The sequence below is a fragment of the Heterocephalus glaber genome, unplaced genomic scaffold, assembly GCF_053883595.1.
Source record: "Heterocephalus glaber isolate CG9 unplaced genomic scaffold, H.glaber_assembly_v1.0 deba00001555, whole genome shotgun sequence".
In the NCBI taxonomy this organism is placed as follows: domain Eukaryota; kingdom Metazoa; phylum Chordata; class Mammalia; order Rodentia; family Bathyergidae; genus Heterocephalus; species Heterocephalus glaber.
The window spans coordinates 11,798,633-11,814,500 of record NW_028258346.1 but is presented as its reverse complement, the minus strand read 5'-3'; the positions used below and the strand labels follow the sequence as shown (position 1 = coordinate 11,814,500).

Genomic DNA, 15,868 nt, shown 5'->3' with positions numbered 1-15,868 from the left:
CACAGGAGCCTTCACCACAATTTTCATTACACTTCTAAGATACTCATGAAAGAGCACTTCCAGAGCTGCTTCAAAAAGTGGCAAGAAGGATGGTATAAAGGTGTGCAGAGTGACGGGGGACTATTTTGAGGAAGATTAATGGTAATATGTCTTTTACTATAATATTTTTTTAAAAAATAGACATTTGCCTATTTTGAACACCTCATGTATCTTTACATAACCATGACTTATTATGCTCTGCTTCCTGTACTCCAGTATCAGTAGGGTGTGCATGATTTATTCTCAGAGAACAGCCATTACTTTAAATACCAGCTTGTTCCTAGGATATTTCTGTTCGATTTAAAATTAAATAGGTTAGTAGTTTGTTTCAGCAGAGAATTCCCTGTATATCCCTGCATCATTTTTAAGACCTGCCAAACCAAAGTAAAGCTGTAAGATAATTCATCTCCAGAAATCTTACCGAGAGTAATGAGAAGTCACTGCAAGAACGCTGGTGTTATAACACAATTTATCTTAACAGTACCCTGCCACAGAATGCAGAAGAAAGGCCAATGGCACTAATGAATGCAACATTTAGTGAAGTTTCTGAAGTTCCAGAAACTATACCAGGCCATTCAGCATGAGTCTATAATTAGTAGTCTTAACAATCTAGGATTTTGGTAAAATTACCACTGTTTTCTATTACTGAGACTTGAATTTAGGACCTCAGGCATGGTAGGAAAGCACTTTACCTTTGGATTGGATCCCAAGCCTTTATTTTTGGGAACAAGATTTTGCTAAGCTGCACAGGCTGGTGTGGGAGTTGAGATCCTCCTGCTTCAGGGTCCCACATAAATCACTTTTATTTTAAAATAAAATTCCTCAAAATCTCTCTCTCCCTCACCCTTTTGTCCTCATTTCACTCTCTCTCCCTCATTCTTTTTCCTTTGTTATTCTCTCCCTCTCTCTTTCTCATTCTTCTTCCTTTCATGTCTACTTTTCTCCTATGTTACTGAAAACAAAACTATGGTATTAATCTTTTAATCCAAAACTATGGGTTGCATTTTCATTCTTCACCCATGAGAAAGTTCCAAATGTTATACTCAGCTGGAAGACACAAAATATTAAAATATATATTTAAAATAATTTGATCACTCTATTATGGATAGCATAGATTAAATCATTCTTGACTCTCACCTGTTCCAGAAAAAACATTTTCCTGTTAAAATAAATAAACAGATTTAGATAATAAGACAGGTCTGATTCTTGTCTACAACACATGATGTTTTAAGGTTTTCCATCACATTAATCTCTGATATAGCACACTAGCTCTGATTAATTAGAATAAATTTTATATGAGTAACCTTTTATTTAAAGAACATATGCATTGCCATTTTAAGTGGATTTTTGCAATTTAAATTTCTATTAATTTTGTAGTAATTAACTTTAACATTATTAATTGTTTCACATATATTTTCATCCAAAAAGGGGCTTGAAAAGTTATAGAATCATATGCTCTAAGTGTTTAGTACATATAACAAAGAACAATTTGCCAGACTATTTCCAAGAGAAATACAAAATGCAAAGATAGAGTTGGAAATGTATTTTAAAGAGAAAGAAATAAATTATTATAAATTAGAAACTATTAAATAAATTATTAAAAAGCCCAACATATTGGATCACCTCCTCTGATGCGACATTATTCTGGAATAATAGTCATTGACTAACTTGATTCATGACAAATAAATCAGTAAATGATAATGAAATATGAAAATAAAACAAATTGTGCACATTTTTAATGAGATGGTTATCCTTTACTCTGAATTTATGTGCATTTTCAAAAGCCAATTTTCTAATGAGAGAAAATGGTGATTATTACAATGGCACAAAGCAAAGTTACCCCTTAACAAAATTAATATATTTCACTTCCTATTTTGGTCACCTTTTCTGGATTTTAACTTTTATTAATATGAGAAGGAAATTTAGACTGCATGAGTCTTAGACATTCGCAGTATTCTTATCAGTCTGATTTAATTTTCCAGTGGAGAAATATCTCTGCTATCCACTGATGATTTTTGGTTTAAAGATATCAAACACTGCAGTCCAACAATCGTTCTCTAATGCTTTCCTCATCGTTAGCTCAGTGATTCCATTATCATGATACAGTCCCTGCCAGCCTGAACTACTTAAAGGTATATTGTGGGTAAAATTATGCTTTTATCTGTCGAACACATTTGTCAAGATAGTTCTATGGGTTTATGGAGAAACAGAGATAAATTAGAAATACACTTTACCTTCACGGAAAAACCCTCATGGGAACATTCATAGTGAGAAAATAAATGACTTGGAGTCAAAAGTTCTGGTTTTGTATCTTTGCTCTATTTCCTGCTAGCATATGAATTTAAGCAATTTACTGATCATTTCTAAGTCATCATTCCTTGCACTGAAAGTCAGAAAACACAGTTGCAGTGTGGTACTCTTTTAAAAGAAAAAGTCATTTACTATGAGATTTCACCATGCGTCAATGTGAAAGAAACATAAATGATAGTGTAATAATTTAACAATATACACAAAACACTAAATTTTACCAATGTCTGAATCAATACAAACGACTCTGCAAAAATATTGTTACTCATAAAATATTATGATTTTATATTACCTAGAAAAAGTAACTCTAGGTGAAATGTATATAAACATATATATTTGCAACTCATATTTTCAAGATACAAATTTATTAGTTTTACCTGAAAATAAGTTCTAGAAAATAAATTCTAGAAACATGTTCAATCATGAAAGATATTTCAAATAGCTGTGCAAGAGGTTTATGATCTCCCTTTCACTTTTGAGGTTACTGATGTGGAAAAAAGTAACTTTTTATGAACAAGAGGCTCTTCCTAAACAATATGACTTTTCTTAACAACTGAAGTTCCTTTGCGTTCTTGAGACAAGTCTTGATTTGAAAAGCAGAGTGTTCTGATGGCTCACGCTCTTCTCCCCGTCTGCTTATCAGCTGAGCAGGTACTTAGGGAGGGCACCTGCTCCACTGCCAGAAGTACCGATGCGAGGCTAGTCAGGCCCAGGAAATTGAGTTCTTGAAGCTAAAAATTCAAATGAGAGATGCTAAAGTACTGATCACACAAACATTATAAATTACAAAATGAAATCTTATTAAGAAAAAAGTCACTGGAACATATCGGAATTTATTTTCAAATCAGCCAGGCCCTGTTTTCAGAGAAGGAGTAATAAAAGAGTTACTCTAAGTCCTTATAATAATACAATTATTGGCCGAGGATTTAGCTCAGTGGTTTTGCCGCCTGCTGCGCAAGTGCAAGGACCCGAGTTCGATCCCCGGTACCAAACAACAACAACAACAACAACAACAACAACAACAAAATAATACAATTATTATCTAAAGGTAACTTTTAAGACATATATTTTCTTCCCTCATTTACTAGAATAGAAAACAAAAGTTATCTGTGTGTATTAAAAAAGCACTTTTTTCATGATAAATATTCCTTATTCTTCTGTGAAAAATTATTCTGAACTTCAAAAGTGAGAAATGCTTTATTTTTAATCTTTATATTTGTAAATAGCACTGAACAATAAGTCTTATACCACTGGTATAACAGTACAAATATAACATTGAATCAAAGAATCTCCATGCAGGATAATTTTATTACACACCTTGATATCTGTAAAATTTAGAGACGTGCATGACTCATTTGTTTGAGGCAATCAGAGAGGTGGTGATCTTTGAGGAGGACTAGGAAAATAATGACAAAGGAAACATCAAGGAGACTTCAGTATTGCAGACTATGTTTTATTTCTTCATACAAAATATGTTTAATTTGTGATAATTCAACATTCTGGATCCTTTTTATATAAACTTCAGTAAGGATGTTATCATTCATTGAAGATATTTATAAACACAAATTGAGACATATTTAGACACAGATTGGGAAATAAACCTATAACCTTTTGTGTACATGAAAGTGAAACCACAGCGTATTCTATCTGTGATATATCTAAGAAAAAAAAGAAAGATATCAAAATGTTGAAGGTAAAAAGATGTTTCATCCTAATTCTAATAAAGGAAAGTTGCTGATATATCACCATTACCAAAAATAAAGTTTAAGGTGAAATCATTTTTAGAAAGTGAATGACACTTCATAAGCACAAACATTCAAATCACCAGGAGATATAATGATTTAAACCTTCATGTACCCAATAATGTACCCCAAATATATTTTTCTATGGACATAAGGTACGATACAAAATATAAAAATACATAGTCATATTGGAAGATTTTTTTTCAGATACCATTCAGTAAGTAGCAGATCAGATATAAAAAACCATAGTCAATCTAGAAACTATTTTCACAAAATTAATAAACGTATGTAAAAGACATACTGAATAGCTATTGTAGTTGGCAGAATAGAGTTTCCTGTAGAACCTGTGACTACATTCCATCACTTGGCATAAGCAGCAGTGTGTGTAGAAGTAAGGTTATAAATGTTTAAAGGGAATATGTGTAAATGATCCGTGTGGGCATAATCTACTTCCATGAGCACCAACTGGCAGAGAAGAAGCAGCTGCATAAAGATGGTGCTAAAGGGGAGGATAGCGACATCTGAGCAGTGTGAAGAGCTGCCACTGGTGCTCTGAAGATGGAAGTGACCACACGTCAAGGCATGGATACAGTAGGTGCCCCAAGCAGAGCGCAATGCCACTTTGGCATCTAGCTGCATGGAACTGAACTCTAGCAGCGCTCATAAGCTTTGAAGTAGAAACTGATGCAGCCCAGAGCCTCCAGACAGCCATCCAGCCCCCACTTTAATTTTGCCCTTGTGAGGCTCTAAGCAGAGAGTAAGCTGAGCTGTACTCTGCCCTGATCTGCATAACTGTAAGGTCATAGTGGGTGTTGTTTAAGCTTGGGGTAACTCGGACTAGGAAGAGAAAAATAGCACACTTGTTCTTTATAAGAAAACCAGGCTTATAATAAATTTTATAATATCAGACCCATAAAGGAAATCTCAATGAATTTCAAAAGTTTCAACTCATGCCAATAGTGTTATCTGACTCTAATTAAAAGGAGATTTGCATTTGTAATAAAATATAAATACAGCTACACCATATGCTTATAATTTAAGAGATCTACATCTAACTCTGGGCCAAAGCAAAAAATTACAAAGAAATTTAGAAAAGAGTTTCATTATGCACGTAGCAAGATGTAGGTTACATAGCATGAAGAGGAAAATTAAGAGCTTTAAAAGTATTCTAGAGTTTTTACCACTGCTGCAAAATAAGTAAGAGAGGGCTTTTACAAGAATACTGATGGAAATATATTGGACAAATGATAAGCAACTTAAATGTACATTATTGGTAGAATGAATAAATGATAGTATATACACAATAGATTTTTATAGAGCAGAGGTTATCAAATATAGTCCCTTAATTTCTGGAGACCTTGAGATCTCTCCAACTGGTCCACAAGGTCAAAAGCATTTCCACAGGACTGAAATGTTATTTGCCTTTTTCACTGCATTGACATTTGCCCTCAAGAGACAAAATATAGTGATGGATACAACTGCTGGTGCATTAGCACAACTTAATTAGTGGCCTCAGACTAGTGCTAGTGGTCATTCATCATTGTGTTACTGCTACACACAGTGCAAAAATAAAATCCAGCTGTATTTAGGAGTGTCCCTGTTGAAGCTAAAAATGTTTGCTTCATTAAATTTTTAACCTATAGCCAGGTGTGGTGGCACATGCCTTTAATCTTGGTACTTGGGAGGCTGAGTCAGGAGAATTGCTGCAAGTTTGAGGCTAACCTAGGCTACATAGTGAGTTTAAGACCAGTCTGAACTACATAGCAAAATCCTGACTCAAAAAAAAAAAAAATTTTAACCTGTAGTACTCTAATGAGTAGTATGAAAAAATAGGAAACATACATTTAGTATTCTTGTTTATCAAATATATGATTGTTGTTTCAAAGAGAAACAATTAGAGAATTATTTGATTTGTCCCTGAACTATCCCTTTTTTTCATGGAATACCTTTGTTACCTGAAAGACTGACAGATGAATTATGTGTCTTCACACTTGAGTATTTAATAAATATTTTGATACATAGATAGATAGACAGATAGATAGATAGAAAAAAATCCTTGGCTTGACACTAAAAGGAAAACAACAAATAGCATTTACTGTCAATGATAAATCTAAGCTTTCGAGAAAAAAATAAACATTTAGAAAGCTTCAACCTGCCACTTAACCTTTGCAGTTTGTCCACATTTTAAGGTCTTTTTCATAAAATCAGTAGCAATTAAAATAAATGTGATTTTTTGATAATGTGTAATGAAATGTATCTACATTTGGAAGGGCTCTGTAACTCAGGCAATAAGCAATTTTCACATGACTCATGCATGATTGTTTAAATAGTTCATGAATAAAGATGCATTACAAGGGAAAGGTAGACCAGTGGATTGTAATGGTACAGAATATGTAACATTCATTGATATAGTTCTGAATGCATTGCAACTAACTTGGAAGGATTTTGTGCAGAATGAATGAAGTACATCCATTTTCTTCTCTCTACTAACTACATATCTATGTCAGTTCAAGTTCTTCACATTCATCAACTAATACATTGAAAAATACTGAAAAAAAATAAACAGAATATAGATGCTGTCTCTTGAGTCAGACATTAGACATGTAAAATTATAATTTTATTATAATTTATATATATAAATATATGAAGAAATTCTCAGTTTTGTGAAATGTAGTCATTTCTTCTAGAATTGTTATTTATTTAAAAATTCCATACGTTTATTCTGGATATTTAAATATGGAGAAATAATTGAGCTTTTTCACAATTTTTGTTTTAAATTAAGTAGGCTAATATTGATGATACAGTCCAAAAATTTATTTATATTCTTTTTAATATTTACCCTCTTTTTAATAGTACTATCTCAGTTCATGGAGTACAGCCTTAACATAAATGATCCTAATTGGAGCCAATACTTTTTTTAAAAAATAGCTATTATCTGGCTGTGAAAGAGAAATTAGTACTTGTGTTTTGCAAAGGGAATTTACCACAGTTCAAAGCAAGTAGTGAAAACTTAACCTATGTGATGTAGAGATGCTGTCTCCCTTTCACATCTTGCATGCATTTTTCATTCTTTCTTCCCACTCAAGTTAGGTTAAATGTAGCTTCCTTCAATCTAGCGCAACACAATTGAATTTCTGGTGACTCCTGAAAACTCACAGGCTCATAATTTCCCCATCACTTACAAAGACTTTGTACCTGAGTGAAGGAGGAAAAAGAACTCTAAAGATACAGGATGTGATCTAAAAATACAAGAAATTGTCCAAATTTTTAAAAATTTATTAAATTAGATGACACATTGCCATTAATTCCCTTCATAGTACTCTTCCTCTATTCAATACACTTAGCCCATCATTCTTGCCACTTTTGTGAGTGTGTTTAGTTGCACTGTTGCAGCTGCCTTAATGTTATGAATCAATTCAAAACATTTACGTGTCATTTTGAGTTTAGGGAAAATCCAGAAGTTGCACAGTGCCAGATCTAATGAATAAGGTGGATCAGGATAACTGGACACACTTTAATGTTTTTATGATCCCACCTTTCAGTGGGATGACATGTGGCAGCCTCATTCAACAATTTTTTATCACAGCTCATAAAGACACTCACAAAAGAGTACTTCCAGAACTGTTTCGGAAAGTGGAAAGAATAGTGATACACTTTGTTCAAAGTGAGGAGAGTATTTTGCGGGGGCTTAAGGGCAATGTGTCCTTTACTGTAATACATTTTTCCTTAAATCTTTCTATTGGTACATTTTAGGTATACAATACAATTTATTTATATTCTTAATAATTTTTTAGAGTATAAGCAGATCTGAGAAAAACAAACTTGAGAACTGCTGCGAAATAATGAAAATAGTAATTTCTTTCTGTTTTCTTTTTAAAGTTACCTGTATTAGTTACCTCTTAGAGCAGGTGGCCTGGGCACTCCATCCCCACTTACAGGCCTTGTTTCAAATTATCCTTCCAACAGCACTGTATTATTCAGAGGAAGTTTAGTTTATTCCTCCAAACAATACTTTTCTTTGGAAAACAAGCCCCATGGAGTTTCTGCCATCAAGTTGTTTAACTTATTTCTAGAAGTCTAGTACATGCAGAATTGAAACTACAGGGGAAAAGTTTTAAAAAGTAGATCCTACAAGAGGAAAACTCAAGCTATTGTAACAAATATTCCTTTAAACACCAAGATAGCTCAACACTTCAGACAGAAGATTTGGTCTACTAAGGAATCTGGCCTGGTAACTACACACTTAGACCTCACGAAGTTAACAGTAAGTTACAAGTCAACCTGTTAGAGCGAACCAAGGTGAAAGGCACTGCTAGCTCTGCTTTAGTGCCTAATGTATCACAGCATTACTTAAAAGAAGAAAGAAATCTTATCTTCCCCATAAGCAGTTGTCATGCCATACAATGTTAACAAAAAAACCCTGAAAACAGATTATCAGCGGGAATGAAGGTAAAGTACTGAGCAGCATCAAGTCGTTCTTTGGAAGAGCTTAGTCAACTTCTTCCATGCGTGAAGTGTCACTGTCTCCTTCGAGGGGCGGCATCTCTTCAGTGACAGCAGCCGTGGTTTCATCAGCGGTGGGGTCATCCTCATCAATACCGAGCCCCAGCTTGATCATCCAGTAGATCCTGTTGGCACTTGTCTGGGGGTCCTCCAGACTGAAGCCAGAGGGCAGGAGCGTGGTTTCATACAGCAAGATGACCAGATCCTTCTCAGATTTGTCATTCTTGTCAACCTCTGCCTTTTGCCTCAAGGTCTCAATGATGGAGTGGTCAGGGTTGATCTCCAGGTGCTTCTTTGCTGCCATGTAACCCATCGTTGAGTTGTCTCTTAGGGCTTGGGCTTTCATGATTCTCTCCATGTTCGCCGTCCAGCCGTACGTCCTTGTGACAATACAGCACACGGACGTCACCAATCCGTTTGACACAACCACGTTTTAACCTTTTTCTCGAAGATGTCTTTCATGATCTTGCAGAGGTTTTCAAACTTTGTCTTTTTCTCTTCCTGTTTCTTTTTCTCCTCTTCATCTTCTGGAAGTTCCAAGCCCTCCTTGGTTTCAGACACTAAAGTTTTCCCCTCAAACTCCTTCAGCTGCTGCACGCAGTACTCGTCGATGGGCTCGATCATATAGATCGCTTCTAAGCCGTGCTTCCGAAGGCGTTCCACGAAGGCAGAGTTAGCTACTTGGTCCTTGGCTTCACCTGTGATGTCATAGATGTGCTTCTGGTTCTCTTTCATCCTTGTGCAGTAGTCCTGAAAATAGAAATTTCAGTATGAATGATTCTTACATATTTAATATTAGTTAAACAATAGCAAGTAAATAAAAATAACATAATCTCATTGCATCCAATTCTTATATACACACCAATAAGTAAAAACAATAATTAAAATGTTAAGCATGTCCAAGCAATAAATATAAAAGGCAATTTAAAAATTTATGTTAGCTTTTTATTGGATTTTAGGAAGATAATACCACATGAATGTATTTTTTCTTTTTCTTAATATTTTGTCTCTAGAGAGGTGCCAATTTTAAATCATCATTCCTATAATTCAAGCTTGTAACCTTTACAATATTTTTAATCAAAATAAGTAATAAATTATAAACACACTGTCAAACAATATTTGTTACATTAATAGGTAAAATGCTTACCAATATGTAATTGTCTACAATTTCATAGAACTTAGTTGAGAAAAAATATCACTTCCCATTTGTAGTCATTTTTGTTTCAAGATTCTATTTCTATTTAAGTCACATCTTGTCATTCTTAAATTATCTAAATATCTGTACTTTATCAGGACGTAATAATAATTCACTTGACAAAGTGCTCAGTTTTTAAAACTAATGGCATTAAATATGCTCAAAAATAATCTTACGACTTCTTATTTTCCAAAGTTCCAATTTACCCAGATTGTCAGATGAATGACAAATATGACAGACATCATAAATAGCAATGCACATGTATATATTTAAATTAATGTACACATATAGTCGTGGTAATTGCTTTTGATGAGTGATGGAATGTCACATATATTTACATAAAGCTTAGAAATGTGATAACATAACCTTTACTTCTCCTTAACTTTACTAGATAGAGTGACAGTGGCACTAAAAATTCATTCTATTTTGCTTTCAGGTTAACAGGTTTCCATCTGCCACCACCCGTGACCAGTACCAAATCCGTGTTCTCGCTGCGTCTGACCAGTGACTTCGCTGTGAGTGCCCATGGGTTTAAAGTGTATTATGAAGGTAAGTGATGGTGATACTCTTGGAACGATTTTCCAACTTAATGTAGTCAAACCAGCATTCTCCAAATATGTCATTGGGAGGAGAGTCAACATGAGGAGATAAATTCACGTGGTTATCTCAAATGTTGCATAAGTCTCACCTTCTAATTTATCAGTTATGTAGGACAAAATGCTAGAGAGAGTGAACTTTCCCCTTTCATTGCCACCACACCTCGAGACGGGAAAAACCTTCCCTCAACTTTTCGGAGGAGGTGAGACCATGAAATTGTTGGAAAAACAGAAAGAAATGAAATGTGATCGTAAAAGGAGATTAGACTTGAGTGATAATGTGATCCAGACAACACAGACTCTATTTTTCTCTTTGCCTCCCTACCAGAAAAAAACAACAACAAAAAAGTGGTAATCTCTCTTTGAAAGTTAGTCAAGAGAAGAAAATGTAGAGAAGTCCTGCATTCCTGAAAAATCCTGTTTAGTAGCACAGATTCCCAGATTCTTAACCACCAAATGGGAAATTAACAAGCTCACAAAACTGAAATTTTGCTTTTGTTACTGGAAATTTAGCACAAATTTATATAGCATTAGAACTTGACTTGAACTAATTGGAGGCCATTTAGGATCTTTGTTTTTGTCATTTAGTGTGAGGATTTGTACATCTTACAGTTTATATTGGTACTTTTTTATTAAATTCTTTTATTGGTACATTGTAGGTATACAACACAATTACATTTCTCATTGGGAATTGGACCTTTACATAATGCATCTTGGTTCTTATTTTTTCACCATTCCTAGCCCTCCCTTCACCCCCTCCACCCTTCCCTATTTACAAAGACTTTGTTTCCATTTTTTCCATTTCTCATCATTTTTCCTTTTCCTTCTTTCCTTTCCCCTGCCCCTCCCACTACCCCTGCCGTTTTGAACCTTTTCTTCCTATTTTACATTATCGATTATTCATTCTAATCATTGGTACATTTTAGGTATACAATATAATGACATTCATCAATGGAAATTTGCCCTTTACATAATCTCTCTCAGTTCTTATTTTTCACCCTTGCCCAGACCTCCCTTCAACCCCTCCATTCCTCCCTATTACAAAGATTTTGTTCTTATTTTTCCATTTTCTCATATTAATCCCATTCCCTTCTACCCTTTCCCCTGGCCCTCCCACACACACTCATAGTGATCACAATCGTAAGGAATTTGAACCTGTACATGATGCATCTTGATCCTTCTTTATTCCCAATCCCCTCCACTCCTTTCAACTTTTCTTCTGCTCCCTATTAACAAAAGCTTTGTTTCAATTTTTTCCTTCTATTCACTTTTTTCTCTTTTCCTTTTGAAATAGTGTTTCATAATGGAGTGATATTCAGGTTCTACTGACAGTGTTAAAATGTGCACATTCTATACGTTTTCTTTTTATTACATATGTTAAATTCTAATGGCAAAAAGTAATATATTGAGATAGAAAGTATCACTTTTGAAATTTAGTTTCCATTGTTTAACAATAAAATTTCTATTTAATTTAGGAAAGACTTCCTCCTATAAACATAGAAATATTATATTAAAGTTGAACTCATCTCTCCAGGACTATGGTGTCAAAATGCATCTTAGCAGGTGTAATTCTGTTGTAGAGACACAAATAAAGTAATAGGAATCGTTGGTCCCTTTTCTTTCTATTCATTCATCTTTTTGAGGTGCCCAGGATTGTACCCAGGGCCTTGCACATGCCAGGGAATCACCCTCCACTGAGCTACATCTGTAAGGCTTAGGTGGTTACTTTCTAAAGCACAAAGCAATTGAAACTATAGCATGTTAAAAAAGCACACAAGAAAATCATACGTAAAATAGAAACACTACAATGTAAATTTTACTATTGTGCATCTGGGTGAAGAAAAAACTAAACACTATTTCATCTAGGGCTATATTACTTACAGAAAAATAGCCTTTACAAAACAACTGAGTAAAATTATTTTCTCCATTTTATATTATTAAGTAATATCATATACAGAAGTTTTGAACACTATATTCCAATACATTTCTGAACAGACTTTTGCCTGGCAGGCGAAGATGAAGTCAAAGACTTGCTTTCTTTCATTGTGATTATAATGATCATTATTCTTCTAAGCTTTTTCCATGATAGCTGAGTGTTCTTTTTTTAATTTTTCCAACTTAATTTGTTATAGGAACCACAAATTTTGAGTGCAATTTTGGTAATATTGAAGAATTTAATAATGCAATAATTCCCAGTAAGAGTTCTTTAATTAAAAATATGTATTCTAGTAACCAAAACATAAAGATATTTTAGGTTAGTTTTTTCCTTTCATAACATACAGAAATATAGGAAATGCAGTGACTTGGGGAATAAATGATTTCAGTGTATGTTTTTGATGTCCTAACCCTAAGTATGAGATACTAGACATCCAACAGTACTGAGAGATTGGCTGACATTCTTCAGGGTCATCACGTACTGATTCGTGATAGGTGTCTTTTACGCTGTGTCCTAGTTTTCCGTTGCTTCAGTGACAAATTACCAAAAATTTCACAGTTTTAAACAACACAAAATATGTTATCTCACAGCTTTGTAAGTGAAAAGTCCTTCGAGTTGTCTCTGATGGATTCTCTGCTCAAGGTCACAAAGTTGAAATAAGCATCTCAGTGGGCTGAGTTCCTATCAAAATCCTTTGGGAAAAGGTCTCTTTCCAAGTTTATTCTGGTGGCTGAAAAAATATAGTTGCTGGAGGATAGAGAACTGACATCCTTGTTTACTTGCTATCTGTCAGCTAGAGTGCAGCTGTAGCTCTTACAGGTCTCTCTCCTTTGTCCACGGTCCATTTATCTCCAAGCCAGCAACTGGTCCACTCGGTCCTCTGGAGATGTAATCTGTCTGATTTCCCCTTCGGATTTGTCTACCTACTACCTTCTTCCTCCACACATCTCTGACATCAAGTGGAGAAGTTCCTGGACTTTCACAGATATTCATAGTGTGGGTGCATCTAAATAATAAACATTAATCTTCATATCTTAAAGTCCTTAAACTTAGTTACATCTGCAAACTCCCTTTATAACATAACATATTCATAGGTTCCAGAGATGGGAGGAGGGGAGAACAGTTGGCCTACATTATATGCAAGTCTACATAAGAGGTTTCAGCAGGAGTTAATACAACATCTACTGATGAAGTACTATCAAAGCCAAAGAGAATAAAATCTTAGCCTGAAACTCAAAAGCCAACCTCTACACACACAGACACACACACACACTATTACTCTCTAAAGAATGATTTATTATAGAAATAAGGTAATACAAAGCAAGTATATTGAGGAATCCATATGTAGACATTATTATATATTATCGTAGACTGTATTTAATAGTTATATTTGCAATGATATATAATTTTAGGATATATCTATTAAAAATTCAATAGATAAAAGCACAAATAAGATAAATAAGAATACTGTCTGGAAAATTATTTCAAATACAAGATACTAATTAGGTCATGATTGATGATACATATCACTAAGTAATTAAGATATATGCATTAAATCCTCACTCTTAGCAAATGCGCTATTAAAATCACTTCCACATTTAATTTAGAAACATCAAAATTTGTGTTATAACACTAGCACATACATAACACTTGAATTATTTTCTTGTGCCAATCATAGTGACCTTACATAACTTGTTTTCCACCCTAGAAAATTATATGAAAAACAATGATGATTAACAATTTTAAAAAGCATTGATCTTAGTATAAAAATTTACTAAAATGTCCTACAGTTATACATTGTGGAGATTTTTTACTTAAAAGTTTCTGACCAAGTATAATATAGTAATAAATATAATGCTAAAATAATTACTGATAATGTTCATTAACATTAAATATAGAAGATAAAATATATTCTTGCATTATAGGTAGCCTGTATATTTTTGTCCTTTTAAAGTAGTTCATGTATAAAAAATAATTTTACTATTTACTATTCCATTTACGTCTCTTTCACACATGTTTATTAAAAGATTCGCCCTGAGAACATAAAATAACTTTAATGTGTTTTTTTTTTTAATTTAGTGGTCATTTCAACTCCTAAGCTTTAAAAATTGAAACTGCAGCCCCATGAAATTTAATAGAGAGTTTACAACTCAGAATTAAGTAAATTATACTTCTGGCAAAACAATTGAGTTGCAGGAAGATAAGATTATGTTATAAAATTATATGTATTAGTTTGTAGCAATAAAGGTAGACTAGGCTCATAAAGAATTAATGGATATTCATCTTTAAATACTTTTAAAAATAAATGAGGTTCAGTATTTCAGGAAACACAATAACAGAAACATCATATATGCAAAGACCTTGTCTTTTGACTTTTGTCAAAAGAAAATCTTTTGTCCCTAAGATTCCATATAGTCAACCTAGTTAACTACTGAATCATCCTAATTCCAATGTGACCTTCCAACCACATGTCTTCTCTTTCTCTTAAGCAGTTCCAAGTGTTCAATCAAACTCCCCTTTGAGAATAACACAAATCAATCTATTCTCTAACGATCCTCTGAAAATAAGATAGGGTTATGATGAATGTGTAGATTTAATGTAATTTATCGATTTTCATGTATTTGCAAAACACTCAGAAAAATTTAAATCATTTTGATGTATTTACATTAGATTAGCACTATCAGTACTGTGAATGCTATTAGACATTAAGTGGTAATATCTTAGACATCTCATTTTAGCACAGAGTAGTATATACAAACTTCACAATTCTGTCCAGTTGTAGTTGTGTCCCCAGCCATAGTATCAATTAATAAAAACTGTCATTTGAACATGTATTAAATTTGTGCATATACTTTCCTACAAAGCCTAAACTTAACTCAGTCTGTTTCTTCTGCTCCAGATATCCTATACACATACATCCCATACACTTCCCCTTCCAAACGCTGTGCAGGCCTCAATCACTCCAGAAACCATTATGGAATCCAGGATTGGGCTCAGTGCCCAAAGCCCTTTTTCTATGTGCTCAGGTATGCCCACACCCTCACAATACTATGCTCTTCCATTGTGAATTTTTTTTGCTCAAAATAAGCTATGAGAACCACATGGGGATAGATGATGTTTTATTCATTTTGTATGCCTGCCTCCCTCCCATTTAAAAGCATTCCTGGATATGCAAATGCTTAATAAATGCTAGTTAAAACTCAACTGACATACAAAATATCTAAACATTTGATTAGTAGTGAGGAAAAGATCCAAAATACCACCCACTCTAAAAGGATAAAATCTCATGAGTGTTTTAAAAGGCAAACAGGAGCTATATTTAGTCTTTTAGAATTTGTAATACAGATATTTACACTACATGATTATAGTTTAGGGAAAACATTGACCTTTTAATTTTAAAATCCATGATATATATATATATATATTTACATATATATATTTACATATATATATATCAGTGTTATTTATACATTTCAGGAAATTATCTTAGCTGAAAATCTTTTATTTTCACATACTAGTTTCTTTATGAAGCAATTTAAAAATGCAAAAT

General features: G+C 33.6%; 1 protein-coding gene across 6 annotated transcripts in view; it reads left to right on the top strand.

The window, feature by feature from the left end:
• Positions 1-15,868, top strand: part of Csmd3 (CUB and Sushi multiple domains 3) — a 1,141,260-nt gene that overhangs the window by 148,959 nt on the left and 976,433 nt on the right. For all 6 annotated transcript variants that reach the window (XM_087190703.1, XM_087190702.1, XM_087190706.1 and 3 more), the window contains exon 3: positions 10,223-10,335. In XM_087190703.1, coding sequence (XP_087046829.1) covers positions 10,223-10,335 — 113 coding nt within the window. The remainder of the gene's footprint in view (positions 1-10,222; positions 10,336-15,868) is intronic.